The sequence below is a fragment of the Truncatella angustata genome (assembly GCF_020726525.1).
Source record: "Truncatella angustata strain MPI-SDFR-AT-0073 chromosome Unknown BKA67scaffold_3, whole genome shotgun sequence".
In the NCBI taxonomy this organism is placed as follows: Eukaryota; Fungi; Ascomycota; class Sordariomycetes; order Amphisphaeriales; family Sporocadaceae; genus Truncatella; species Truncatella angustata.
The window spans coordinates 2,191,786-2,219,161 of record NW_025763383.1 but is presented as its reverse complement, the minus strand read 5'-3'; the positions used below and the strand labels follow the sequence as shown (position 1 = coordinate 2,219,161).

General features: G+C 48.8%; 9 protein-coding genes across 9 annotated transcripts; 6 read left to right on the top strand and 3 right to left on the bottom strand.

Moving 5' to 3' along the window:
* Nucleotides 1-479: 479 nt before the first annotated feature.
* BKA67DRAFT_561208 (small heat shock protein) lies at nucleotides 480-1,607 on the bottom strand. The gene has a single exon (XM_046102513.1). The coding sequence runs from the start codon at nucleotides 1,343-1,345 to the stop codon at nucleotides 713-715; it is 633 nt and encodes a 210-aa protein (XP_045959864.1). The 5' UTR covers nucleotides 1,346-1,607; the 3' UTR covers nucleotides 480-712.
* Nucleotides 1,608-1,962: 355 nt separating this feature from the next.
* On the bottom strand, nucleotides 1,963-4,200 carry BKA67DRAFT_243153 (putative bifunctional histidine biosynthesis protein hishf). Its single transcript, XM_046095694.1, has one exon. It carries the CDS (start codon nucleotides 3,836-3,838, stop codon nucleotides 2,207-2,209), a length of 1,632 nt encoding a protein of 543 aa, XP_045959863.1. The 5' UTR covers nucleotides 3,839-4,200; the 3' UTR covers nucleotides 1,963-2,206.
* On the top strand, nucleotides 4,201-5,908 carry BKA67DRAFT_243154 (uncharacterized protein). The gene is made up of 2 exons (XM_046095695.1): nucleotides 4,201-4,655; nucleotides 4,709-5,908. Exons 1-2 carry the CDS (start codon nucleotides 4,563-4,565, stop codon nucleotides 5,675-5,677), a joined length of 1,062 nt encoding a protein of 353 aa, XP_045959862.1. The 5' UTR covers nucleotides 4,201-4,562; the 3' UTR covers nucleotides 5,678-5,908.
* Nucleotides 5,909-7,275: 1,367 nt separating this feature from the next.
* On the top strand, nucleotides 7,276-7,945 carry BKA67DRAFT_534512 (uncharacterized protein; the record flags this gene model as incomplete). The annotated part of the gene is made up of 2 exons (XM_046099871.1): nucleotides 7,276-7,531; nucleotides 7,596-7,945. 2 exons carry the CDS (start codon nucleotides 7,276-7,278, stop codon nucleotides 7,943-7,945), a joined length of 606 nt encoding a protein of 201 aa, XP_045959861.1.
* A 1,763-nt stretch (nucleotides 7,946-9,708) lies between these two features.
* BKA67DRAFT_636126 (P-loop containing nucleoside triphosphate hydrolase protein) lies at nucleotides 9,709-10,916 on the top strand (the record flags this gene model as incomplete). Its single annotated transcript, XM_046105671.1, has 4 exons — nucleotides 9,709-9,847; nucleotides 9,918-9,944; nucleotides 9,999-10,144; nucleotides 10,215-10,916. The coding sequence occupies 4 exons, from the start codon at nucleotides 9,709-9,711 to the stop codon at nucleotides 10,746-10,748; spliced, it is 846 nt and encodes a 281-aa protein (XP_045959860.1). The 3' UTR covers nucleotides 10,749-10,916.
* Nucleotides 10,917-13,333: 2,417 nt separating this feature from the next.
* On the top strand, nucleotides 13,334-14,281 carry BKA67DRAFT_657524 (uncharacterized protein; the record flags this gene model as incomplete). Its single annotated transcript, XM_046107129.1, has 2 exons — nucleotides 13,334-13,782; nucleotides 13,837-14,281. The coding sequence occupies 2 exons, from the start codon at nucleotides 13,334-13,336 to the stop codon at nucleotides 14,279-14,281; spliced, it is 894 nt and encodes a 297-aa protein (XP_045959859.1).
* A 1,815-nt stretch (nucleotides 14,282-16,096) lies between these two features.
* Nucleotides 16,097-17,928, top strand: BKA67DRAFT_243067 (putative isocitrate dehydrogenase). The gene is made up of 3 exons (XM_046095693.1): nucleotides 16,097-16,634; nucleotides 16,816-17,352; nucleotides 17,406-17,928. Exons 1-3 carry the CDS (start codon nucleotides 16,223-16,225, stop codon nucleotides 17,828-17,830), a joined length of 1,374 nt encoding a protein of 457 aa, XP_045959858.1. The 5' UTR covers nucleotides 16,097-16,222; the 3' UTR covers nucleotides 17,831-17,928.
* Nucleotides 17,929-21,443: 3,515 nt separating this feature from the next.
* Nucleotides 21,444-22,418, bottom strand: BKA67DRAFT_534507 (putative pectate lyase B; the record flags this gene model as incomplete). Its single annotated transcript, XM_046099870.1, has 1 exon — nucleotides 21,444-22,418. One exon carries the CDS (start codon nucleotides 22,416-22,418, stop codon nucleotides 21,444-21,446), a length of 975 nt encoding a protein of 324 aa, XP_045959857.1.
* Nucleotides 22,419-24,832: 2,414 nt separating this feature from the next.
* On the top strand, nucleotides 24,833-25,544 carry BKA67DRAFT_242969 (uncharacterized protein). The gene is made up of 2 exons (XM_046095692.1): nucleotides 24,833-25,375; nucleotides 25,441-25,544. The coding sequence occupies exon 1, from the start codon at nucleotides 24,991-24,993 to the stop codon at nucleotides 25,360-25,362; it is 372 nt and encodes a 123-aa protein (XP_045959856.1). The 5' UTR covers nucleotides 24,833-24,990; the 3' UTR covers nucleotides 25,363-25,375; nucleotides 25,441-25,544.
* Nucleotides 25,545-27,376: the final 1,832 nt, after the last annotated feature.

Below are 27,376 nucleotides of genomic sequence, written 5' to 3'. Positions count from 1 at the left end.
TTTGCAACGCTCTTGGTCGGTGGAGTACATGTGTCTTGTTCGTGAAAGTGGACGATGCTGGAGAGGTGAACACTGGCTACTCAGAACCTGTTGAGCAATCTCTTTGCATATGCTGCGTGTCTCAATGAGCAGCATGGAGGTGGGAAGATTTGCAATGCGGTGGCCGCGTATCCCATATGCAAGTGTTCAATAATACGCCATCAAAACTACACTGTGGTAGTTGTCAAGTACCACCAGAGTATTAGACTTGATTCGGTTCTTGCCTACGAAAGTTTGGAAGTCTCTCGTGATACAATAATCGACTTATTTGAACGGCGACAGGAGGCAGTGCCACAAGTGTAGGACTAATCTCATAACTTCAGGTCATACGAGTGAGCTAACCTAGGCTGATCATGATCAAGATAGCTTGCGGCATTATTTACCACGTCGAGTTTTATAAGGGACAAAGACATGTAAACAATTTGGATTCAACTATACTATATCAAGGCTGGTATAGAATAGGGTGAGAAAATAATGTTCATTATTTTATTTTATTTTATTTTAATAATAAAATATGAAATCCGTAGTATCAAAACATTACTCGAATCTTCCCACTCACAACAAACTGAGAACGCCAATAGCAATGCTAACTAACAAACAATCCAGTCCTTCTCCAGGAAGCTCTTTCTTCGTCATTTAAATTCTTTTTCCAATCATCATCATCAGAGCCAGTTTACTGAATGGCGATGCGTCGGCCCTCAGGCTTCTTGGCCTTGGGAACGACGACATTCAGCACACCGTTGTCCAGCTTAGCTGAGATGGCCTCGGCGTCGACATGGGTCGGGAAGTTGAAGGTGCGGGCAAACTCGCCCACACTGCGCTCGGAGACCCAGTATTTGACCTTGGGGGCGGGCGCAGTGGTACCAGAGACCTGCTTGTCGTTGTCGGAGGGGGTCTTGGTGACCTGCTTGCCCTTGTCGGCATCCTCAGCTTCCTCCTCGACCTGCGTCTTCTTGTCGCCGCCGACCAGGCTCGCGTCGCCGCTGGTGTGGGAGCGCTCGACCCTGCCGGAGATGCGCAGGGTGTGGTCGTCGGTGAATTCGAGGTGCACGTCCTCCTTGTTGATGCCGGGGAGGTCGCCATGCAGCTCGTAGGATGTTTCCGTCTCCTTCAGGTCGAACTTGGGGGTGAAAGTGGGCAGGGTCAGGCGGCTGCCGCCGCCCTGGCGAGCGACCTTATTGTTGTTGTTGTTGCTGTCGACGTTCTCTCCAGATGACTGGGAGGCATACTGGTCGAACTCGTCGATGAGACGGAAGAGTCCGTTGAAGCTAGGCTCGTTGTAGAATCGGGGGGCGAAGACGGACATTTTTGTTTTGGTGTGTGGTAAAAGTGATTTGAGGTGAATTGAACTTGTGGTGAGAGGTTTGTGGTTTCTTGATGATCGCTGTTTGATTGTGCTTGTATTTGTCTTGATCTGAATCTGGTCTAAGAATTGTGTCTACCTGAAGGGACGGAAGTGGCCATTATATACATATTGGCGCATGAACAGATCATACGTTTCTGCACTTTGACAGAAATTTCTGGAGTTTCCTCGATTCGAATGAACTCAACTTGACATCACTTGTTGTCGTACGAAACAACGTCAAGGTTCACGATGTTACTCGAGTAGAGTAGAAGCTTCCAGGAGTCTTGGCGGGTCCACTCTTCCCGATCCGGAAATCCGGGGTGAGCAACAAGCACTAGCGCTTTGGCGGCGGCAACTATTGGTCAATGTTCCTTCATTCATGTGATTATTCAAGCAAATAATGTCACCACTGCCATGAGCCATTCCAAATGTGGCTGGTAGCCTTCCGGTGAGATTGCCTCATCGTGCGAGTATATGCGTTGTCTGTGTTGGCAGGTGGTGCCGGTTCCCACGTTACCATACATAGTACTGCACTATTTGTCCTGCAGTATTGGCTAGCCGGTTCTCCCAATCGCACACACAGCGCAAAATCTCATTTTCAACTCGAATCTAACTTGTAAACATGGTATAGAATAATGTCAATCCTATGCTTGATCACAAATACAACATATTCTAAAACAAACGCTTCTATGCCATTGATGCCCTTACTTTAGTGCCCAGGCACAGTCTGTTTCGCCCCTACGCCCCACCAATCTAGCCCAACCTGTGTTTTACGCTTCTCAAATTCGCGCTGGTCACGACCTGGTCAAGTCTAGCCATTGCTCAATAATCACCCTCGAACTGGCGTACCTCGAGCCCCTTTCCTTGTAAGTGATCCTTGACTTGCTTGACAGTATACTCGCCTCTGTGGAAAATGCCGGCGCCCAATGCAGCATCCGTCTTTGTCTTAGCAAACACCTCCTCAAAATGGGCAGGGTTACCTGCACCACTGGATGCGATGACAGGTATACGTACGGCGCCCTTGACTTGGTTGATAAGCTCCAGATCGTAGCCGGAATTGGTGCCATCCTTGTCGATGCAGTTCAAAAGAATTTCACCGCAGCCCATGGCTTCCACAGCTTGGGCGAGCTCAACCACATCCATGTCCCTTGTTTCACGGCCGCCCTTGATGGTGCAGGCATACCAACAATATTCCTCACCCTTTGGTCCGGGGAAGGCCGTCTTTACAGTCGCATGGCGGGTAGCATCGACCTTGGGCACGTATACACGCTTGGGATCCACGGAAACTACGACGGCTTGGTTGCCATACGCGCGTGAAATCTGCTCAATGGCAGTGTTGCCGAACAGCTCTTTACCCGCTGCGTAGTATTCTTCTGCGGCTAGCACGGCATCGGAGCCGATTGAGACTTTGTCAGCGCCGGATTTGAAGTACATGGTGGCTATCTCGAGTGCCGAAACCTTGGTCCCGTCCGTGTCGACCGTATCGCGGATTCCGCCGCCAATAGTCAGAGGAACGAAGACGGTCTCAGACGCGCGACGCAGGACTTCGAGCATAGGTAGATCGGCAACGGGGCAATCGCGGAAAGAGGTAATATTAAGGAATGTCACCTCATCGGCGCCTTGCTCATAATATTTCTTGGCCAACTCGACAGGCTTTCCAAGGTTTCGTACATTTCGGTCGTCTGACTTTTCGCGCACATCGTATTGGTCGCCTTTCGTTACTACAAGATCTCCCTGGTCATTGGTTCGTACGTCGAGACATGCAATAACACGTTTCGTAAGACCTCCTGTTGGTGCCGGGCCGGTAACCGTTTGGCCCAAAGCCTTTGCGCCCTCGCCTGTAAGGAAGGACTTGATTAAGCGCAAGCCGGCCACGCCACTCTTCTCAGGGTGGAATTGCGTGGCTAGGATATTATCTTTTGCTACGGCACCAACGAATGTCTCGCTACCGTACGTGGCTGTAGCAACAGTCCAGCCTTGGCCCTCAAGCTCTCCTTCCACGTACGGGAACTTGTATGTGTGGACGTAGTAGTATTTGCTTTCCGGTCTCAAGTCGTAGAGGCTCTTGCTACTCGAATTGGCGCTGTTCCAACCGATGTGTGGCACCGACTTTTGCGAATCGTCGAATTTGTCGAGACTGCCCTTAATCCAGCCCAAGCCCTGAACCTGGGGATCTTCTAGCGAGCCCTCAAACAAGGCTTGCAGACCAACGCATATTGACATGAACGGCTTGCCAGCTGCTATATGTTGGTTGATGGCCGGAAGGTACCCAGCGGAAGCCAGTTGCGAGAGACAATGGCCAAAGTGTCCGACACCGGGGAGGATCAGCTTGTCAGCCCTGGAGATCTCTTCTGGCGACCTGACCCAAGAGACTGTGTATCCGCATTTCTCGATGGCGTTTGCAAGAGACCGCACGTTACCGGCGACGTAATCGAGAAGGTGGACTTCGGGCATGGTGATGATGACGGACGCCTGGGTTTACAGGAGTGAATGTGTTAAGTGTTGTTGGGTTTGGCGGGCAAAACGCCTCGGAGATGGTGTAAGATTCAATTATAGGTCAGTCGAAGTTCTCGCAACCAGTCATAAACTTTTGTGTGGATATGCGATGTTCGAGATCGGACCGTGTTAGTGAGTCAATCTTGGCCCTGAGATTTGCAATGCAAATTGTTGATGGAGGGGTACCAATTCAACTGCCCCGCCATTGAGGAAATTCTTAGTGCTAGCTAGCAGGCCTTTACGGATTACCTAAGGAGCACTTACTCCGTACAGATCTGTACTGTTGCCTTGAATGCCACCTGCAGCAAGCAAGTGCCAAGAGCAATGCACAGTACCCTAGGTTAGGTTAGGCGCCTGGCGTCCTGTTCTGCCGTCTTTTACCGCTTTTAACGCTTTCGCTTTCAACGCCAATGATCCCCTGCACAGGTGCCCTGGGTTCGTCGAGCTTGGAGTTTAGCGCTACTGCAGACCTGGGTGTGTGTGCATCCCATCCCGTCAATGGAAGATACGGCACAGTGTTGGTGAATGAAACCGACATATGAGACCACAAACTTTATCCATCAAGCTTCCGAATCCCCTCAGTTCTCAATCATCGGCGAATTCACAACAGTTCATCTCGACTCACTGTGTTCAACCTCAATGAACAAAACTAATACAGCCGCCTGCAAGATACAACGCCCAGATGGCTAGCGCTCCAACGTCGGCGGTTCCAGCCGCTGGCGACCATGATGACGATTCTGAATGGGAGTATGAATACTCTGCGACAGAAACAGAGGTAGCCTGTCCCCCTACTGAATAGCCTTGCCACACATCGCTTACGAACGACAGACTTATTATGTGACCTTGGACCTTTCGAAGGCAGACTTTGTGACGCGCCAGCAGTCTAGTGTACCGAGTGGTCGCGGTGGATACAAAGAACGAGCACTCGCGGACATCTTTGCTAGGAAATATGATGACGACAATCTTCCTGCCCCCAAACCCAAGCCATCACATCCAGGCAGAGATCCGCTTGATGAGCCTAAAGGCCCACAGGCCGACTCTCAAGACAAACTATCATACCACGACGTCGTCGACCTGAATGAGTTTCAAATTCTGGAGCTTCATTCGGAAAATCCTCTCGTCTCCTATCGTGGACGCGTCTATGAGGGTCACTGGGCCCAAAACGTTGGCACCGAATTACTGTTCGCCCGACACGATCAAGATAACCCATTACCTGTGGTTCGTCGACTTGACAAGGGAGTCGATCTGCTAGCAGCGAGCTCGGCACGCATTATGCTCACTGAAAAGAGTCTAAAGCCTGCAGCTACAAAGTCTCAGCGACGTCAACCAAAGGTTCGTTTTGATGGCGAGGACTATGAAGGAGAATCGCATCCCACCGTCCCCGATCCAGAACCAGGTGCCTCAGCAGAAAGGTACGAGCAGGGTGATTTCTTGGCCAAGCTGATTGCATTGAAGAGGAAGAGGGGCGATAAGGATGAGGTGACAGTGATCGCCAAATTGCACGAAGAAGGAAAGAAGAAGCCAGGGCAAAAGAAGCCAAAACCTGACCAGGATGAGGAGAGGCCTGCTCGAGGAAAGGGGAGTGGACGCGGCCGTGGTGGGGGAAGGCCGCGGGGCAAAGCTAGAAGCCGCGGCCGAGGACGAGGTCGAAAACTACATTTCTCTAAGGAAGAATCATCAGACCCTGACCCAACCGAGAAGGTCTCCACTCCCATGGACCATAAAAGCACACGGGTTACTCCGAGGAGATGGTCTCAACTCAACAACCCCGATGAAGACGAGAACCAAGATAACTAACTCACAAGGCGGGAGGGACTCGAGGGACAAGCACGCGGGCGAAATGAACTTGGGCGGAGACTACATGTAGTAGTAGACTGACAGTATGACCTCTCAGCCGTTCTGGATGTGCTGTGGTGGTAGCAATGGTTTTTGGAACTGAGGCTCGAGTACAGCGTAAATTGTTCACTCGTTCTGCAACAATTTCCAGGAGTGTGGACATATCTGACTTGACGCAATCTACTCCTTGGGTTTCACCTGTTACGGCAACGGTGTGACTGGAACAACAGCCTACTCATTCTGATCTCATAACATAAAGTCAGATCATGAGGACAAGCTAATCTCCGATGGGATTGATTGAATAGAACCATCTCTGGGGTTCCTCAGGGCCGCTGGAAAATGTTTGTCGAGCTTGGTCCCTTCAGTCTATATTAGCAGATAATACGTATGCAAGCAGTCTTGCTAATAATGAACTTCTATCTATGGATTGGGACGTCTCATTGGCCTTGATACGCCGCACGTCAACGGCTTGCAAGCGGCAGTTTGTGGGCTCGAAATTACCTCATCCTAGATCATGTAGACTGGCAATCATCACACGGAAGATCCATTCCGGAGCTGTACTTGCTCTGGATCGATCTCGTCGATACGGAGACTGCAAATGAACTCTAATCTATGCATTGCAGTGAAGCGAAATAGCAAGGAGAAATAAGCTCGTTGCATTGGCAGGTTCAAGACCCCAACTCTACTTGCATTGAACGCCACATTGTACGGGGACCTCGGGACTCCTCCAACACAACGTGAAGTGAAGTCCTCTTCAATAAGTGGACAGTGGACCATCATGTTGACGTTTTGAATGTAGCTCTAATTCTATCGACGCTGTGCTCGACAATCCATCCACGGCCGACTATCGCAAATTCCTCTGATTGCAACAGGTATTTTCTACGCATGATAATTCATGCACATTTCTCTTCGGCCTATTTCTTGCACATGCTAGACACGTTCATGTTAAAGCACTCAGACGGTACTGCACACGACCCACCATCGCTTGGTCTTGGCCTGGGGTAACAGCCGAGCCGAATCGTGGAGAAAGGGATCGACGGTGTTCTGTCCAATCATTCCCTGAACCGATCAGGCACAACTACCCTATTCGGTACGCGATGCTACCAGCACATCCATCGCTCCAATCGCATCTCAGCCCCTTAAGTTTTCACTGCAGCCAATAGCCCTCGCGGCATACTACTTATGCGGAGAGGCCTAGCAATTATCTGGGGTTTCCTGAACTGTGTGATCTCATGCCGAGATAGTGCAACATGTGAAAAGAATCTGTTTCCATGAGTTAGTATCCTGATTAGCAGTGTAAACCAATAAAGCCCTCTGTACCGGAACAATGCACTGGAAAGAGTACACCGTTCCGCTGTTTGCTGCTGCTCGAATATAGGGAGTGCCTTATACGGGTGCGATCCGACCTTGCTCATCCCGTTTTGTCTTGACAGACCTTCTACACACGTCTTATCCGATTACTTCCTATACTCCTACATTCTACTTGTGGTGACATTCGAAAAGACTAAATAGGAAGTTTATCGGAGGCTTTACCTCTCCGTGGAGACGAAACAGCAACGATGAAATCAGTTATGGTACTCTCCGCGTTCGCCAGCGCTGCTGTCGCTCAGAACTGTTTAGCGGTCGCACTCACAGCCATTCCGGGGTGTGCTCAAAGTTGTATCCTGAACGGAGCGCCATCAATTGGTTGTAGTGGAACGGACTTTGCCTGCCAGTGCGACAAGGAAGCTGCCCTCTACGCAGCGATTGAGGGCTGTGTGAGCTCCGCATGCCCCGAACCGAGTTATCAAGCTGTTATCGATGGCGCCTCATCGGGTAAGTGATGGAAAATCTGATGCGTGGTAAATGGGGAAACTCTGGGGCTAAATGTTTGATATAGTCTGCAACTGTGCGACTGGTGTCGTTATCGCCACTACGACAGATGCACAAGGAGCTACGATGACTGCAACGACCACGTCGACGTCGGCTGGTAATACGGTCATTACGTATCCCACACAGACCTCTGGGCCCGGAGTGACCACGGGTGCAACCACCGGAGCTAGCGGCGCAACCGGAGGAGTAACGGGAACAGCTGGTGGCACTGGTGTCGGTGTAAGTAGCACATCTGTCAGCGGATCTTCCAGAACAGCAACCGGTACAGTGGTTCCGGTCGTAACCGCTGGGGCATCGACGCATAGTGTCGGTATGGTGGGCTTGATGGCCGCTGCTATTGTCGTTGCAGCTATGTGATCACCTCGGCATATTCATGGTAATAAAATCCGACAAGAGTGGAGGGCAAGTCACGATTCATTGCGCAACAAACGACGACCATTCGGCTTGAGGTTGTAAGGATGGGGGGAATTTATGATTCACCTTCAGTGATTTATCTACTTATATGCAACGAAAACTTTGTTCGAAAACGGCTCGTGGTTCTTGGAGCGAGTTATTCTTTTGGGTCTGCACTCTACAGCGAACCTCGGTATAATGCTGACAATGTGTTAATATTCTTCCCGGCCTCGCTTTCGACCCCGACTTTGCTCGATTAGAGATGTCTCCGTAAATCGAAATCGATGAAGTATTCTGGTACCGAGGGGCTGGTTGCTGAAGCATATATTCGAGCTCAGAGGTTTTCTGTGAAGCATAGTCATCAATGGCCACTTACACATGTCATATGATGCGCCCAAGTGAAGGAGTTTCCTGGCACATCGACATACATACATGTACTTCTAATACAGAAGTAATCCATGAAACTTACTCTCTTTCTTACTTGAATACCATTTCATATTAATTTGTTTCATATTGATCGGCATTTTGGCAAAGGTGTGCCTCTAAAAACTTTACCCACTGACCAACAAACCCATCATGTCGCCTGGCACTGACAGGTGTTGAGATTCTCGGTTGTGGGTCTTCCTTTCTACCTTTGTCCGGTCTGGCACAACTACTCCTATCGCCTGGAAATCGACAAGTTCCTAAAAGCGTCAAATACATGGCCTTCGTCCCGGATCATAGGCTTCTCAAAATTCAACTAACAACCCGACTTCTCAGACAGACCTCGCGTCTGTGTATTAACATTGCATGGGTCCTATATTTTGCAACGAAGCAAAGAGCCCTGAGAAAGAGAGAGTCTCGTTCTCGGAATTGTCCAATCTTGCTCGGCTGTCGGCCGTGCCTCCCGTCTTTTCGTAGCCGTCGCCGGTCGCGGCTCCACAAGATAAGATTGAGTTATCTGATCCTGAAATTATATGGGTCGGCGTACGTGGGCAACTCCCGTCTGGGCTCCACCGAGTGGGCTTTGAAGGCGCGGAAAGGACCTGTACTAACCTGATTTCTTGGAAGATCTTCGTGATGAAAAGTAATGAGAACTGCCTGAGGGTACGTGATAGTCTGTGGATCTGGTCTTGATGTTGCCGATGCCGGCTAAAATGGACAGGGTGAGCGAAATGCGTGGGATCACTGAGATCGCATTCGGCCTCTTTATAGTCGGCGGAATGCATAATCCTCAGGTCTCAGGTACTTTGGTCTCAGTTAAATCGAAGTGTATGCAAATCGTAGTCAAGGATCAGGTTACGCTTTTACGTTGCGATTCACGTCGTGGCACTCGTCGATATGTCAAGTCACTAAGACGACCAGTCTCGAAGTCCGCAGAAATCCAGTCAAGCATCAGAACCATGTCGATCACGGCAAAGTTTATGTGGGCCATTGCGTGTTTAGGTAAATGGTTCATACTTGATGCTACCCGCCCTGCACTGCGTATGTGACATCAAGTTCTTAAGATGCTACCTTTGCGTGGGACTCAACAAGGGGATCGCCAGTGGAGTAAAAATATTGTAGTTGGCGAGATCGGACCTGCACTGGAGGTTTTTGTAAATATGAACCAGGCCGTTCGACCTCGAGCACGCAATATGTAGAGGGTTTGTTGCAATACTATAGAGAGTTCTGGGCACCACAATTTGTCTCTATTCGACGATTCATCGGAAATCAGAGGTGTTTAACATAGATACACGCTGTACAACATGGCACTGAATCCATTCTCATCCAAACCTCCAACTGATATCTTTACTCGGCAAGATAGCACAATCGACCGTAGAGGAAAATGTCGCACGGTGCCAATGAGCGTCCTTGCGTTGGGCATGGGTCGAACGGGAACAACATGTGCGTATGCGGTTGTTCACTTGCGAGGTCACGTTTTAGATCTGATGCTGACTATGCCCATGAACTGTAGCTCTTCGAGCAGCTTTAAAACGTCTAGGTATAGCTAATACTTACTAACAAGACAAACGAAAACGACTAATATACAATTCAGGTTATGAGGATACCTACCATATGATGAGCGCTAGTGTCGAGAACCCATTGGATTGTCTATTATGGCAACAAGCCTTCGCCGCCAAGTATGATGGCGTTGGAACTTTCGGTAGACGAGAGTGGGATCAATTGTTGGGTCATTGCCAAGTAAGCCTAGCTACACGACGAAGCGCTCTTCTTCGTACAGGTTTCGCCGTGCTTCTAACACTAAATATAGGCGGTGTGTGACTGGCCCGCAATTGCGTTCAGCGAAGAGCTTATCGCTGCCTACCCCGAAGCCAAGGTCGTTCTCCCGTCACGCGATGTTGACTCATGGCATGCCTCGGCCCTCAGCACGGTGTGGTGGCGCGTCACGGACCCCGAGCTCAAATACGCCTCTTATGTCGACTGGGCAGCCAGCATGTACTACCCCATGCTAAAAAGGTTCTTCGATGTTTTCTTCGATGGCGATTTTCCAAATCGCGGAAAAAGTAAATATCAGGAGCACTACGACATGATCCGAAATATTGTGCCGAAAGACAGGCTGCTGGAATATCATGTCAAGGAAGGATGGGGACCACTCTGTGAATTTCTCGATCGACCAAAGCCGATGGAGAAGTTCCCATGTGTGAACGATACGGGAAGTTTCGTCTCACGTTGTCGTGCTCGGAACAGGAGACAGATTGCAAACGGGCTATTTCGATATCTGGTTCTTGGTTGTTGCTGTTGGGCTATTGTTTCCATGATATTCGCTTTCTTGGAGAGACGGTGAACAGTCACGATGGATATGGAGGATGGAGGCTGAATCATGTTGAGCTCTAGTTTAGCCGTATACTACGCGGTATTAGTGAAAGGTTAACATCAATCGATTAACATTGTCCCTGACGGTTTGATAGACGACACAGTAGACTGTTGAAGTGAGGCGACATGCATAAAATATTTGGCGAGAGGTACCTGACTACCTGAACTCAACAGATTAACTCTGATTAGGGACGTCACGAACAAAGCCTCAACATGCCTCCATCATGCAAGAATTTGATTCGTCTGAACACACTTGCGATCGCCAATAATGATTCCTTAGAGGAACGATCAGCCAATGATGTTTGGCCCCCACTCTGGGATGTCACACAACTGATATTGCTGAAAAGTGTTGGTAATGCATTATAGTTGTGCTTGCAGGAAAACGTGGCACCAGCTATGGTTGGTCAGCTTCGGCCAATGAATGTGTGAAGGAATGCGTTACTGCCCAAAGCCCCTCTCTGTCCAACATAACCAAAGAGTATATATGTATTGGGCCTACAGCTGCTTCATTAAATGGCGGGAAAGGAAGAACTTAAGGCTTATCCGCTCACCGAACATTCCTAAATGCTGTGCTGAAAATACATTCGATCTGTTGAGTCACTCCTAGGTCTAGGCTCTCATACATGATCTGCAGCCCTGCAAATTCGGAGCGAAAACATTGGCGGCTCTCCGTCATTAGAATGCATCATTCAAGCCGTGGGTCCCGAGTGCGTACAAGCAGACATCGATCTGACAGCACCAAAGCTACCAAGGTCCAATAGTGCCAAATCTATACCCTGGTCGTTGTCCACGGTGCACAATGGGGGGGATCCTTAACCGGCCGGTCGCATTAGAAACCAGGTTTTACAGGCAGGCCTCAATTTTGCGGATCTGTTCAGTATCAAACTCGGGACGAACCGCAAAACAGCCTCGTTCTAGCCATGCATGGCACAGGGTGAAGTGACAGGTTCCCCAGTGATCAACCGCAGAGAGGCGCGCTATAGCGTTCTCCGCGCTCTCGAGACCAGGCAACAAACAGGCAAACAAACATGCGCTGGCAAGGCTTCCCGCTGGGCGAACTGGTGCGCCGGTCAGATTGCTCTGAATATACTCCACTTGGAGTGCCAAAAAAAGCTACGAAGGTTGCATCCGTTAAGCAATTAGACATGATTGATGCCATAGATTGGGGCTGTTCGCTGCACTGATAGTGGCGCAGGGCATTTCCAGGCAGCCATCGGCCAATTAGAGCACAACGTTCGACCGCACATAATCTTCAATAGTCCTACAAGCTAATACTGCTCGTGCGCATATATGGAAATTACTCAAACAACGAAATCACGCTCGGTTGAAATTCGAGCTTGGTGTACTGGTCCAACTCCAGTTCAATACAGGGCATAACTTCCCTGTCAGCGTTCTGCAACCAGCTCCGTGGAAGGATCCTATCATAAAATGGCCTCATGTGTCCGGGAAAATGAACGAACCAATGGCCGGCCGTGGCGTACTGTCTTTGTCTGCCTCCATCCTATGCATCACAAAGACCTCACAGCCTATGAAAAACGGCCAGCCCTGACTCAACGCTGTAATGCAAGGAAACACATAGTTTGTGGGGTTTCGGCTTAAAGCTAGATGCAATTCAGGATCTATAAGTTCGATCATGTTCAAACTGGCCCTGGTGGCCAAGGCCGTAGATGATTGCTCGAACTGTCAAGGTGTGTCAAGGTAAATTCACCGAGCACCGAGATTGACTATTTGAGTTTGGCCACGTTTTCTCGAGCTCATGTAGGCGCCTTTTGTCACATTCTTTTTCTTACAAGACCTGTACCCCTGGTCTGCTCATGATTAGCGAGTCTGGAAAGAGGCTATGTCTATAGCAGTAAACAATACGCTAGGTCGACAAAGAGACACTTCCTGCAGCTATTTACTTGAACTTCTGAGCCCACGCACTCAAGGCCCACCTATCGAGTTTCACGACCGAATGTAGCCACTGTTTCAAAACAATAATATTGGCATATCTACACCGACAATGTACCAGGGTGAGATCACCATAACTCGCAAGCCTCGTTCCTTATCACGCACCGTACGCCTCAGGTGAGAGGCACTCGAGTCCCACCTCGCCTTCCTTTACTGCACATATGCTTTGATTTGAGGCTCAATTCTCAATCTAGCATCACCAATGTTGCACATATATCATCAATCATTTTTGCCCAATTCCGGTCACTTCAGTTTTGATAACACAGGACTACTTAGATTATATTGACCACTCACTTTGAAAGTCTTCGTCACCTCATCGCACAACCTTCAGGGCACGGCCAGCTTAGTTCGATCGAAAGTTCTTATTTGTTCTGCCGCAGTTTGCTTGCCCTTAACAACGACCTGTTGGTGTTACTAGATCAGCGGCTGGAAATTCTACTGGCTTGACTGAGCAGGCCGGTCAGCATTATAACTGTGGGTGGTCACCTCTTCTCACCATCAAGCCGGGTTCAACAGTACGGTTTTGCGTTACGACAGACAGAAAATAACAACTTATTCCCGTTCCCAAGTCGGGCCCCACAATAGCTTATCAACCAATCCCAAAACATGGACCAACCCAAGACTCACTTTTACTATTCAGAAGATCTTACTCTCAATACCATAGGGGCGTTTGTGCCCTCGGGCCAGAACAGCGCTCAGGGCAAAGGCCATAACATGAGTCGTGGTCCGTCAAACGGGTCATACATCTCGAACAACTCATACACCACTTACAGCCCCGTGTCAACACAAAACGGCAACTTTTCACCGGCGACTCCAGAAATTGAATTCGATATGTCAGCGCCGTATGAGTACAGTGATATAAACCATGATCGATGCATGGATCTCGACGGTTACGCGGAGCCCGATGGATACTTGACTGAATACGGGTGCGATGACGACTATGCTCATCTTGGGAACATGGACACATCACATGGGTTATATAATGTAACGAATAACAACTATTCGTATGCATCCCATATGGGGTCAATGGAGATCACGTACGAAGATGACACTATGTAAGCTAGCTAAATCCTATCAAATGCCAAGCACGACTAACACATCGTTCAAAGTCCACGAATGCCGGTGATGCGTGCTACAATACCGGAACCTGAGCATGCCAATGAAGGACACATGTGCCTCATTCCAGCGTGCAATTCAAAGACGGTATTCAAACGCAAGGCCGACCTCCAGCGTCACTACGACCAAGTACATCAATCATCACATCTGAAAAAACAATACTTCTGTGACTATCCAAGGTGCGAGCGTAGCAAGGAACCCTTCCACCGAATGGATCACTTTCGCGATCATTACCGTGACTTTCACAAAGAGGATCTACCACGCAAGAGTGGTGAGAGTAACGAATGGTATGCAGAGAAAGCAGAGAAAGCCTCGAGGAAGTGGTGGCGATGCACCAAGTGTTTGACCAAGATCGCCATTAAGGACTACGCGTTCGTGTGTATACAGTGTAACACGCCTTGCGATGCGCCACGACAAAGCATCAGGGGATATCAATAAGCTAGCGGTCCTTTCTTTTGACGAAGCACTCCACTCCGAAGGCTTGAGCGACATTTTCTAACCATGTCTCGTCATACTGGAGGAGTGTCTCAACACGGCTTCCTCATTCTACGCGTGATTGCTATCATTGTTTTTATACGACCATTTTTGATACCCCATCCACTTCTACTTCTCGCCGTCAAGCACTCGCTCCCATCTCTTCCACAATAACACCAAAAGATTACGAGTTTTACGACTTATCTGGGTTTCCTTTACCGGTGTTGCATGGGTTGTCTTTCGTTGTTAGGGCCTGGTATTGGTGTTGTCGTACGCTTCTCCGTCGGTCAACATACGGGAAGAGGTGGATTCGTGATTTGTATCTCGTGGCGTCTTTTTGTTCCATTTCCTACGTCTTGTCAATGAGGCTGTGTTTATTCTATCGGTTTTAAGGTTCATGGGCTTCTACATATAAAAAAAATGCGGCGGCGCGGGGCTTCACGTTGCTCAGCAAGGAGATCTGGAAAAACCCCTGAGCATTTAATTGGTCAGCTGGAGGGTTTTGTGTACGGGTAGGTTACTCAAATAGGGAACTGTCATCCTGCAGTGGCGGAGGGAGTGCATCGTCGTTCACTTTGGAGGAGGCCGTACGTTATGCATGGCAAGGCAGCCTAACAGGCTGAAGCGCCTCAATGCGGTTCGCCAAGATCGCGCATGAGAAGTTGCCTTAATTTTAGAGACACGGGATCACTCTCAGCCCATTGTTGTTGAAACTGGCGTTTAGATAAAAGCATCGAATGGATACCGTCCGTAGAAATGCGAATGCCATTGATCTTGGATTCGTAGCAAATACAATAACGTTTAATCAGTATAATCTCAGAGCTTTTACATAATAGCGCATGACGTCCCAGCGCAATAGTGTTCGGCTTGGACGTTCGCTAACTGCGGTGATTCTGATTGTACCTGGGCCGAAGCCACTCAAGCTTTTCGTGCTGGCGCTGATCTTAGAGTTTGTTCTTTGCCTACCTAATAACAGTTCGTGACACATGCCAATTGTTTTGACAGATGCTTCCCCTTGGATCATCCGCGTCATGTCCAAACTCTCACTCTTCATATGAATACTCCCGTCGTGCGACTTTGCATTCCAGTTCCATCCAAAGTATCTTGTCCATAACCTTCACCGCGGCACTCGCCGGCCACTCATTTAGGCTAGGCCATTCCCCGCAATCGTCATTCCATGCGTTTACTATGTACGTACGCGACTCGTGCGTGGAATGTCCCATTCTTCCCTCAGCTGCGTCAGACCCTTGGGATGCCATATGCTCTCCGCAAATCGGCAGAATGTGTGGATCGAGAGACCCCTGGCAAAACCCAGGTCGCCAGCCAGGCCCCTCTTTTGTAGTCAAAGATTTTGCCAGTTGTAACCGCAAGCGGACGTATCACCAGCTTGGTTGCTTGGTTACTGTTACAGCAGCACAACCAACCTCCGATTCTGCTTCTGAGACCTGATCTGAGCTCGACTCAATTGAGCTCTCAAAACCCCTCAAATCCAAGTGAGAGACGGTCTCTCATATATACCCGAGGAAAACTACACAGTTGAGCAAAGGGCTTTGTGTCTCTCTGGATATAAATCCGTCTTTTCCTGTTCAGGGCTTGCGTCAAAGCTCCGGCCATTCGATCCAAACTCAAACGGTGTCTCCTGCGATTGTACATGTAGCTGTCCAGAGCTATTTCAGCTCCAATTACCTACTCAAGCAGCTACTCGGCCGGCTCCTAATCTGTCGCAACGACCGAATATCTACGAGCGGCTATTAAAATAGCTGTTCCCCGAACCACCCACTTCCGAGATCAAATACCCGGTTTCTTCCTCGGCTCTCAGACTGCAGTCTTGCAACCCACCGCCGAGTATACTTTTCTAGCTTCGGTATAAGATCCCCCGTCCGTCCTTCCGATTCTATATTCACCATGAATACCATTTGCGCATCCGCCGCGCGATCGATCCGGCCAACCACCTTCTCCAAGACCGCGTACCGTCCCGTGTTCCGTGCAGCCGCTAGACCTGCAGTCCCCGTTGCTTTCTTTCACATCACCCGACAAAACATGGCGGCGCAAAAGATCAAGGTCAAGAACCCTGTGGTGGAGCTTGACGGTGATGAGATGACCCGCATCATCTGGCAAGATATCAAGGACAAGTTCATTCACCCCTACCTGGACATCGACCTCAAGTATTATGACTTGGGCCTGGAGTATCGTGATGAGACCAACGACCAGGTTACCATTGATGCTGCCGAGGCTATCAAGAAATACTCCGTAGGTGTCAAGTGTGCTACCATCACTCCTGATGAGGCGCGTGTCAAGGAATTCAACCTCAAGCAAAGTAAGCCTCCCCGCTCATCATGCCTGAACCTTCCCCAGCATTGCAGTCTCACTGCATCCCGTCCTGCACGATAGTCAGCCCCGCATCATGCATCGAAGCGCCTCTCCACAGCCTCACCCTTTCCATGCATGTGCAAACTTTGTTGTGTGGTGATTGCTTACAAGCCCTCTCCTGCGTGTAGTGTGGCTTTCACCAAACGGTACTATTCGCAACGCCCTGGGAGGCACTGTCTTCCGCGAACCTATTGTGATCCCGCGTATCCCTCGTCTAGTACAAGGATGGAAGAAGCCCATCATCATTGGCCGCCATGCTTTCGGTGACCAATACCGAGCAAAGGACAAGGTCATCTCCGGTCCCGGAAAGCTGTCAATGGTCTTCACTCCCGAGGGCGGCAAGCCTGAGGAGATTGAGGTCTTCCAATTCAAGAACGGCGGTGGAGTTGCGCAAACACAATACAACACGGATGAGAGTATCACTGGGTTTGCTCATGCCAGCTTCAAGCTTGCCCTCCAAAAGGAGCTTCCTCTGTACATGTCCACCAAGAACACCATTCTCAAGAAGTACGATGGTCGCTTCAAGGACATCTTCCAGGAGATCTACGAGGCTCAATACAAGAAGGACTTTGAGGCCAAGAACATTTGGTACGAGCACCGTTTGATCGATGACATGGTCGCTCAGATGATCAAGAGTTCCGGTGGTTATATCATGGCTTTGAAGAGTGAGTGAAATTGGATTTTCTCAATGTTGTTGTCATCGCTAACCTTCCTACAGACTACGATGGTGATGTTCAGTCCGATATTGTTGCCCAAGGTTTTGGTTCTCTGGGTCTCATGACCTCAGTCCTCATCACACCTGACGGCAAGTCTTTTGAGTCTGAGGCTGCCCACGGCACAGTCACGCGTCACTACCGTGAGCACCAGAAAGGTCGCGAGACCTCTACAAACCCTATTGCCTCCATCTTCGCCTGGACCCGTGGTCTGATCCAGCGTGGAAAGCTGGATGAGACTCCTGAATTGGTTGCCTTCGCTGAGTCCCTTGAGCAGGCTTGCATTGACACCGTCGACAAGGACGGTATCATGACCAAGGATTTGGCCTTGGCTTGCGGGAAGACTGGTCGTGAGGACTACGTCACCACCACCGAGTACTTGAACGCCGTTGAGAGGAGGATGAAGAACCTTCTCAAGGAGAAGTTATAAATACCCCTAAGGTGTGGAGGTTTATCTTGAAGTCAGTGGTAGAGCATACAGTAACCACCGAGACTTATTAAGATGTATTGGCCTGAGTATCGACATTGATTTATTCGTTTGCATAGCATCGCATTCGTACATTACTGGTACAATTTAAAGGTCTGTAAATAGGGCGCTAGCTTCTGGTAAATAAGAGCATTTCGACATGATTGATTGTTACTTCGAGTTTCCCGAGCCCATTTGCACAAGTTGCTCTGCATGTTGTATCCTTACTCGATGCAACTTATGTAATTCGATCATCGATATGCGCTGGAAACCAAGACTGTACCCCCCGCACCTTTTTGTCTCAGTCTTGCCCTGTCTCGTTGCTTGATCTGGCCATCGCCCACCCCTTCCGCACCGCAATGCCAGAAGCTAGTTTTATGGCATGACTCCGTGTGAATCTGGAAATTTGGCAGGGCAGAATCAGTCCGCATAACACAAGAAGTGTTCAGTCGCGAGGTCTTGATGCAGAGAACTCGTCATCTCGGCTAGATCTTGTACTCACAGAATAATGAGAAACCGCTACCGCCTCTGGAAATGCTAATGGTGTCAAAGGGCGTCACACTCTGACAGTAATATTTGATGTTACTTAGAATTTTTTTGAGAATTATGTATCACATGTAACGAGCCGCGAATTTTCCAATGCCTGATGCCCCTAACCATACCCTTCAGTCCCAGATACATAATGAGGAGTTATCAGGCCTTCTCATCATCTCCTCCTGTAACCTCCCAGAGATTCTTCCACTTTCTCCATAACTAGTACATGGGCATTCTGCCGGCAAAAAGCCCAAGCAGGCGCTACGCCATGCCACCTATTCTGGTTGCAATTCGATGAGTAATAATTGCATACTTTCGTAGCATTATCCTCCATACATACTGGTGGTTTTCTCGAGGTAGCCCAATTCGATGCTGGGATCTCCTCGAGCACATCGATCAGAGAACTTCTTGGTTGCATACATCTTTGAAATCCTGGCCCGAGGGGCTTTGCTTCTACCTAGAGTTGATTTATTGAAAGCATTGCCTGCACAAGGTCACTCATTACTCCATGACTCCATAATAACCAATAAATTCATGTTCGGTCATTGGGGATGGTCAGTCCAATGCAGTAACCCTTCGGCACAACCCTGAAGCTTTTGTTAGAAGTTCTCGTGAATGCCCCTCCACTTGGCTTCCGCTTTCTTCAATAAAGCCTAAATAGATGTTTATCTGCGACGACATTGCAAGGTCTGGCAAAAGATGGATGATAATAATAGGCGGTTATCATGTCATGATCTTAGGAGAGGACGTGGCCGCTCATCAAGAGACTCCGACACAAACGGGCCTCCAACAAGAGCGCTTTTCTAATTATGAGAGAAGCCGAGAAGATGACCGTCAAAGAAGGTCAAATGACTAATTATATGCACCATAAATCGTTTATAATACCACAAACTACTACCAGGAACCTTCTGGTGAAGGTGTGTATGGCTGACATATTCAAATAAGCCGAGAGCCGGCCAATCACCAGTCATATTCGAGATATGGATGGAATCCTCGAAGCAGGACTCCTACATATCTCAGATAAGACACTCGGGACTGCAATAGATCCTAACACCTCCCGGACAGAGATGCGTATAGTACTGCTCATCAAGGACATTTAGATGCTCGAGGCAGAAGCACGTCTCGCCTTCCGCGAGGTGAAACCGGAATCGGGCAAGAATCCGTCGTACAGGAAGAACGTTACTGTAGGCTCCCAGAGCCATCGCCTAACGTGGAAGATACTACACTGCTGCCCCTCGAAGATCACTGGGTGCTGTACCTGCTATGGACTTCAACACTAATTACATCAACGTGGGTTTCCATCTCACCCCACCAGTACCAACCAATCGACATAACATATTCCATAGGTCATGTAGCCAGATCTATGACCCGGCATTCTGTCGGTGCCCTCTTTCCAAAGTTGTGTTGTCGCGCTGTTTATGGTATGGTGGCTGCGATCATAATGTTGTAGTATGTGCCTATTTGCCATTATACTTTACAGAAGCAGACCGTCGAGCAATCAAGGAATACGTACTGGTATACGCGCGACAGGGCCTAGCATCTGTGCCGTCCAGAGAAGATATGAGTTTTTCTTCTTTATTTATTTAACGCCGATGTGGTGGCTGCGTAGCAAACCGGCGCATGCTCTCAGGAGCAATGACGCGTCGCTAGTGATTTTAATATACACATAGAGGAAAGACCAAGGTGAGCTAGTTTTCTACACCTAAGAAAAGAAAAGAGGCCAAATCATGCTTCAAGAGGATTCTATTCCGATACATTCTATCGCGATATCTCAATTTAAGAAGACTTGAGTGGAGTACCCGCTGGGCCAATCTGTAGCTAGGGCTTACGAGACGCTTCAAAGCGAGCGTAACAAGGAGAATCGCCGGCATCCGTGCCAGGAAATATTTGACTACACGCAATTAAGGGCCGTAGAAAAGAAGCTCAACTCCCTTCTATGAATAGAACACTTAATCAGTACTCAAATAGTGGTCCACTCCCGAATCGCAACTACGATGAACACTCTTTGTCAACGAGCAAATCCCTAAGACTGCTGGTGGTATCTTTGCAGAACCATCCACTAACTTAACTTGCCCTCCCCATTTCATCAACCGTGAGCACCGCTCGGTCATAATTCAACTCGGGGCCGAAAGTGAGAGCACGAGCAGATCAAGATAGAGAAAAGGCAAAATGGCCCAAAACAAATATGAGGCTATGTAGAGCGTTGCCTAGTCTACTATCAACTTAACCATTAACTAGTGTATCATTACTATCGCGACTCTCCACTTGGGATTGTTTGGATCCCTTGGACTCGAGAATGATAACTGAGGAACCCAGTCATCCCCTACGTCGTTATGTAACAAGACAAAGTGATATGAGACTCAAAGATCGCTAACCTGCCCTATTAGCGCCAGGCACCAACGCCTGAAGCCCTTGGCGATGGAAGGTCGCACAGGCAAAGCCATCTATATTGAGGATTTTCTTCTGATGGTTTGGGGTGACAACTCTTATCTCGAAGCTGAGGCTGAATTGTGTTGAGCAAAACGACACCATTTTCATTCTAAACAGTCGGACTAAGTATTAATCTAAACATAGTTCTTGCAAAGATTTTATCAAATGCGTTACAATCTATGTAATAGTATGTGTCCATGTTGGCGTACGTCTGTGATTAAGCTCTGCTCGACTACGTTGATCTCCCTGAGCATTGCGTACGTACTAATGCTGGTTATAGTCTCCTCAAGACGAAATGCACTCGAACAACACATCATTCCCGGTTGCAGAACCAAGTCTACTGCTCTCTAGTCACGGTGCAGTTTCTTTCTGGAATCAAGTTTGGTTCAATATGTCAATAAGGTCCGGCTTATATACAAAAGTGAAGTAGCCCTTGACTGCACGTCACCTCATGTTTCCATGCGATGACTGTGATTTTCCTCCGCTGATACTCATCCCCGGCATAAAGTTTATTTACAAGAAGTGCCCGAAAGGCTTGGTGCAACTATTACAGAAGCTGAAGAACGATCCGAAAATGGGGAACGCTGTAGGCTGAAATGCCACGAGGGAACATTTAAAGGGTTTGGCCGGCAGTTCCAGGGATTGTGCTCGCCACGGAGCCGGAGCCAAGAGCCGTGATGGTGTCGTAAGGGAACGAGCTGGCAGTTAGGGTACCCTCGGGGGCAGAGTTCTCGGAGCCGCCAAGGTCAACGTCGTCAAGGACGGCGTAGCCGGTGGTGTCGGAATCGGCGGACTCGACGGCCTTGGTGGCGGAGTCAACAAACGCGGAGCTCTGGATCAAGACCTGGGCACCCATGCGGGTGTTGACACCAGTGCCGAGGGCACCCTCCCAGAGGTTGTTGATGATGTGGACGGTACCGAAGCGGACGGAGGGCTGGCGAGAGTTGATGTTCTTGAAGTAGTTGTTGGCGTAGGTGACGTGGAGAGTGCCGGTGTCCTCATCCGAGTTGCTGTCGGAGTGGCCAACCAGGGAAGCCTTGTAGTGGTCATGGAGGTAAGTGTTGGAGATGGTGACCCACTCAGAGGCGTGGGTGACGTCAAGAAGACCGTCGTAGTAGTCCTTGCCGTTGTCAAGGTCGGAGGACAGGTCACAGTGGTCAACCCAGACGTTGGTGGAGGCCTGGATGCCGATGGCGTCGCTGTTCTCGGCAAGAACCTTGGAGAGCTTCAGGTTACGCAGGATGACATTGCTGACGCCCTTGACGTAAAGACCAACACCCTGGATGGAGGAGCCGGACTCGCCGTAGATGGTCTTGTCAGAGCCAACACGGATCTTGGAGGCACCGGTGAGGGCACCGGAGACGATGATGGTGTAGGGGTCGTCGCTCTCGGCGTAAGTGGTCAGGTCATCGATAGTGGTGACGGTGACAGTCTCACCAGCAGCACCACCAGTGGTACCACCGTTCTCGGTACAGTAACCAACGTCACAAGCATCGGTAGCAGCACGGCGGGCGATGGCGTTCTTGAGGTTGGTAGGGGTGGCGGAGGCAAGGGTGGCCAAAAGCGCAGCAGCGGCAGTAAACTTCATTTTGAATAAGTTGGAAAGAGAGACTCGCGACTTGCGCTGAGGTAAAGAATGTGTTTAAGGGTTGGGTTGGAAGAAAAAAAGAATGAATGGTGGTCAACTGTGAAGATTGGCTGAAGAACAAAGATCACCATGTTTTCGGTTGGACATCGACATGTCTTATACTCACGATATAGTCTCTGCTTCCATCCGTTTCAACAGCCCTAGAACCAAATTGTTCTTGGCTTTGGGTCACATTGTTCCACCACTCAGGAGAGTCTAACCAGGAAAATCGATTATGATGATCTACAGGATATGGCGTGGATCTGCCAAGTCTCTGGGATATAGTTCTTCGCTTCGAAAGAGGTTAGTAGCAAAGGGGCACAGCGCGATGTTGATGCATTCGGACAATGTTTTCCCTATGGATAGCACCAAAGAACAGTGACCAAAGACGACCAACAGGCCATACGGAGAGATTCCTGCACCTTAGCGCCGACAGGGTGTACGAATCCCTTTTACTATGCGGCTGATGGATCTAGGGATAGTGCGGTCGTCTGCCGGCCCCTGATGGAGTTGGCGCCTCCATATAAATTAAATTCCGAGGAGTTGGGTTTAGTTTCACGTTGAAGTCGTTGAATTAAAGTCTTGGCAGGCCCATCTAGTGAGCTAGTAGCCTTGGCGGTATTAACAGATATACGAACTCGAACCTGTGGGGGAGGAGGCCCAGTATTAACGGTCAGGGGGTCTCGTTTTCTGAAACAACAAGTGGTAAGTTAGCCTCCCGATCCCTTCGGTGCGATCCGAACACGCGAGTGGTGAAAAAAGATGGGATGATTATCAAGAAGGTGTGGGTGCCATCGCTTCTTCGCTTTTTGAGCTTCATGTTGAATGAAGCGAGTCATAAGTTGGAAGCAACTATCGCACTAATGACTTGTGGATGGCAGGGTATGATGGTGTTTGTATTCTTCCGCATTAATCTTTTCGATTACGGCCAAGACTTGCGTGATACAGACATATTGCGCTGATCTCATTGACCCCAACAAACTTTTCTGGATTATGGGTCGTACATCTTGCAGGACTCTACAGACAACGCTCTGTGCCCAAGTTGTCGCGTCGTCTCATTTTTTCTATCGAGGGATACCCGGTACCCAGAGTTACGCCGGATATAGCCGTCATAGTTTCGACCGTAAATCCGATGATGTGGCGGACCCATTTGCTATGTACCCATGAATATGATCCGCTCAGCGCGGACCCGAGCGGAACGAAGCTGAGCTTGATGGTCTGGCTGATATTTCGAAGATACTGTATCTAATGGAAAACACAACCTCCCTTATCTGAATACCCTTTTTAGGGTTTTCTGTCCAATCTTATCTCTTGTGTCCGTCATCGTGGAGCATGAGAAATAATTAAGAATATAAATAAATAATAAACCAAGCTAGTAAATGCCAAGTTATATCAGCCGCTGCACTTTTGTACGTTATTGTTGATACATAGCAAATGTCTTCGATAGAGAGTCTGTTTCAGGTGGAGGATCTCGTTGAACATGTTTGTGCAGATGATTAGTTAAGTAAGCGGCAGATTCCATTCCTAGGTTTCCTCCGCTCCTAGGTCAATTATTAGTAACCACGATCCATTTGAGAGGCCTCCCAAGCCTTTGGGTTATTATCTTATAACCGGTCATCGCCGTTAAACGCACGATAAGACGTCGAGCACACGAAGTTTTCCGTTATATATGATATATACCCAAAATGGTCAAAGAGATGGTACTTAGTCAGTGTCGAGAATGCATACTGCATGCTTTCACGTAAGCTCAATAAGGCGCCCCCTAACAACGACCGAGGCTCAAATTTACGGCGGCCCGCTCTGCAGATGCACTATCAAGCGGTCACTCTTGACAGACCACTGTACAACACTATGGCCGAACTAGCACAGGAACCATCGTGGCAAGCTATTGATACAGGGAAACACGAACTCGCCTAAACTCAAGCATTCAGGTCTCACCACGATAACCTATCATATCCCATGTCATGCTACTATATTTTCGATGGAATGCCGTGCTGAATCTAACCCTTCCACCCCCCCTTCATGAAGTTTTGAGGGCTCCGCTCGTTCATGGTCTTCTGACACGCGGGTCAAAAACGAAGCATCGCTTTCGTTATTTTCGGCACTACCTTGGTGATACATCAACGTTCTCACCTTGGATTTCCAGAGCGCAACGGGATTGCAAACATCGATTCAGGTTCTTAAGAGTCCGGTTGGAAAATGGTATTAAGTGCTAAATGGCAAATACCTCATACGCAACCAGATGCTCCGATACATTACTCCGAATGTGGATTCTTCTCGTGGAACGACTATGTGATAATTGACTGGAAATAATGACAGCCCGAATATATATATACAGCTCGAATCAGCGAATGATCTCACCATAGCCCGTGGCCTAGCAAGAGTGCCAAAGCGCGATGACACTCGCCTAATCATCACGATCTGCCAGCAATGGAACCTCAAGACTCAAACGTAACCAGTTAACCACTTCATGGGACCAACAAACTCTGCGAGGAGTGGTGGATGGCGGCAATATGCAAACAACCCGTGATCCATGACCAGCCTATCCCGTGCAATAACAACACCTCGTATCATACTGCGCATAGGTCCCAACAATATACTTCCTGCACTGGTGCTTGTCGCACTTCTTGGGCTCGTGTCGCATGCACTCTGTAGTGTCGGTCATGACACTAAACTTCCTCTTGCCGCTCTTCGAGGGAAGGTCGTTACCATCCAAAGGCCGACTGCAGATCTCACAGACGTTGAGCATATAAAAGCAGTACTGCTCGAAATTGTAATGCGGGTCTTTAGTTTTCAGGTCCTCGGAGTTTTTGTAGAAGACTCGTTGATAATAGGGCAAGGAGCTTGTTGCCATGGCACTGCCCAGTGTCTCACAGGGTCGACTACGATCTCGAAGAAGTGTTAGCCACGCATGCCATGTAGGTTCCGAGAGTCATACTTTGGTTTCTGATACATGGCCTGCCTGATTCTGATATATGTATAGGACTTCAACCGCAAAATTTGAGCAAGTATTGTGAGAGTAAAACACTATGAGCCTTTTGAATATAGATTCAATCTTTAGCTTGATTCAAGACGACTCATGCCCAGATAAAGACAACGTCTTGAGCCTACATAATTGATTGGCTCAAATATGTGATTTGAAGGACGCAGCACCTCATCCCATTCATTGTCTGATATGGTCCACTGATGAGGCGAGGCGACTATTAATCTTCCAAAATCTCGCAACCCAAAATCTCGCAACCCAAAATCCCGAGAAATGAGCATGAGACAGTGTTGACGATGGTCGTTGGTCGGAAATTCGACATGAGAATTACCGCCCAGTAGGAGAACGCCGTCAGTCTAGACAGCAGAATGCAGCATATTGGCACGTTATACCGATAGTATCCCAAGTGCGACATCAACGCCGGGCACAAATCTTTTTCCGGCCAGTTGAACATGATCAATTTAGGCGGAGTGCCGAACTTACGATCTGCAGCATGCCGGTCGGGCGTTGAGCTCGTCTCTGTGGACAGGTCTAGACCAAATGCGGAGCACGTAGATCTGGGGTATAAAGGAGCCTGAAGAAGTAGAGAACAGCTCTTGAGTGGCTCAATGTAACATCGATACTTCGCGCATGCATGAGTTTTGGCGACAAAGTGCATATGCAAGCCTATCAACAACAATATCATCCATTGTTGGTGCCACCTCAATCATGTCGAGCAATAGTTGTCGCAATTGCAGCTTTTATCAACAGACTAACCGAACCACGAAATATACTTGATATCGTTGTACGTCAATTACCCAGACGGAGAGATAATACCCTCAATGTGCTATTGTTTCACAGCGTCAAAGATATATTAGACCTTGCTGGTGTTAGACACTTGGGCAGGCCTGTGTGAGGTGTTAAGTATGGAGCTGTATCGATTTCGATTTACCATGGTGCACAACGCAGTGGAAAGGATGCCGATTCGGTAAAGCTCATCAAAGCAAGTGCTTGGGGTTGACCGGTCTCCCAAGTGACTAGGAACGATGAGATATACAACGCGAAACCATTAAGCCAACCACATCGAGATCGACATTCGAGGCCCACCAAGAGACTCGCAACACGTGGACTGATGCCTACTACTTCGATTAGTAGCTGAGAGAAAATCGGGTTACCTCTGACAACCAGATCTGAAAAAGCGGCAGAAGTCCATCAGCGGAAAACGACGGCTAGAACCGCTTTACACAGCAGCCGACCACCTGCGTGGGGTGGCATTGCAACATTGCTGTGGCAAATAGACGGAGCTAACTCCGTATCGTGAGCTGGAATCAATAAAGCACCCTGCTCGTAATCTTTCCGATACCTCCTCAGGTCGAGTTTCACTTTCACAATATCCGTGGCGAGAGGCCTGTCACTTGACAAGCTCTATGCTTTGAGCTTGGGTAAGAACCAATAAGTGATGAGCATACGTCGGCACACAACTTTTGGAGATAAGGCTGTGCAAATGTTGTAGCATTCAGCGAGTCGCTGTTGGACAACTATTTTGAGAAGTTCAACCTCTTTTAGATCTGCAGCACATGGAGGTATCACATAGGCAGGCGTCAAGTGTGCAGACGTTATCGGAATAGACCATAGTCAGCACGCCCTGCGAGTCTTGCCTCTCATCATACTACAGTGTATGCTGGTGTCTGGAAAAGTCTGGCAGGCGTCAACAGGTCTGTGTTTATCAAGAAGATCCTGGCTAAGAAGTATATGGTATACGACAATTGCGTAGAAAGGGTAAAGGCTAATATGCTGATCAGCGGTGATGCAACCTAATAGACCGACTAGGAGGGTAGATTTTGGTGTTTGGAACAGTATGTTTTCTGGGCGACTATAGGCAGAAATAGTTTAGATTTTTTTGGGGTCAGAGCCTGCGTCGTCTGATCTGCCTCTCATAGTCCGACAGAGCAAATTG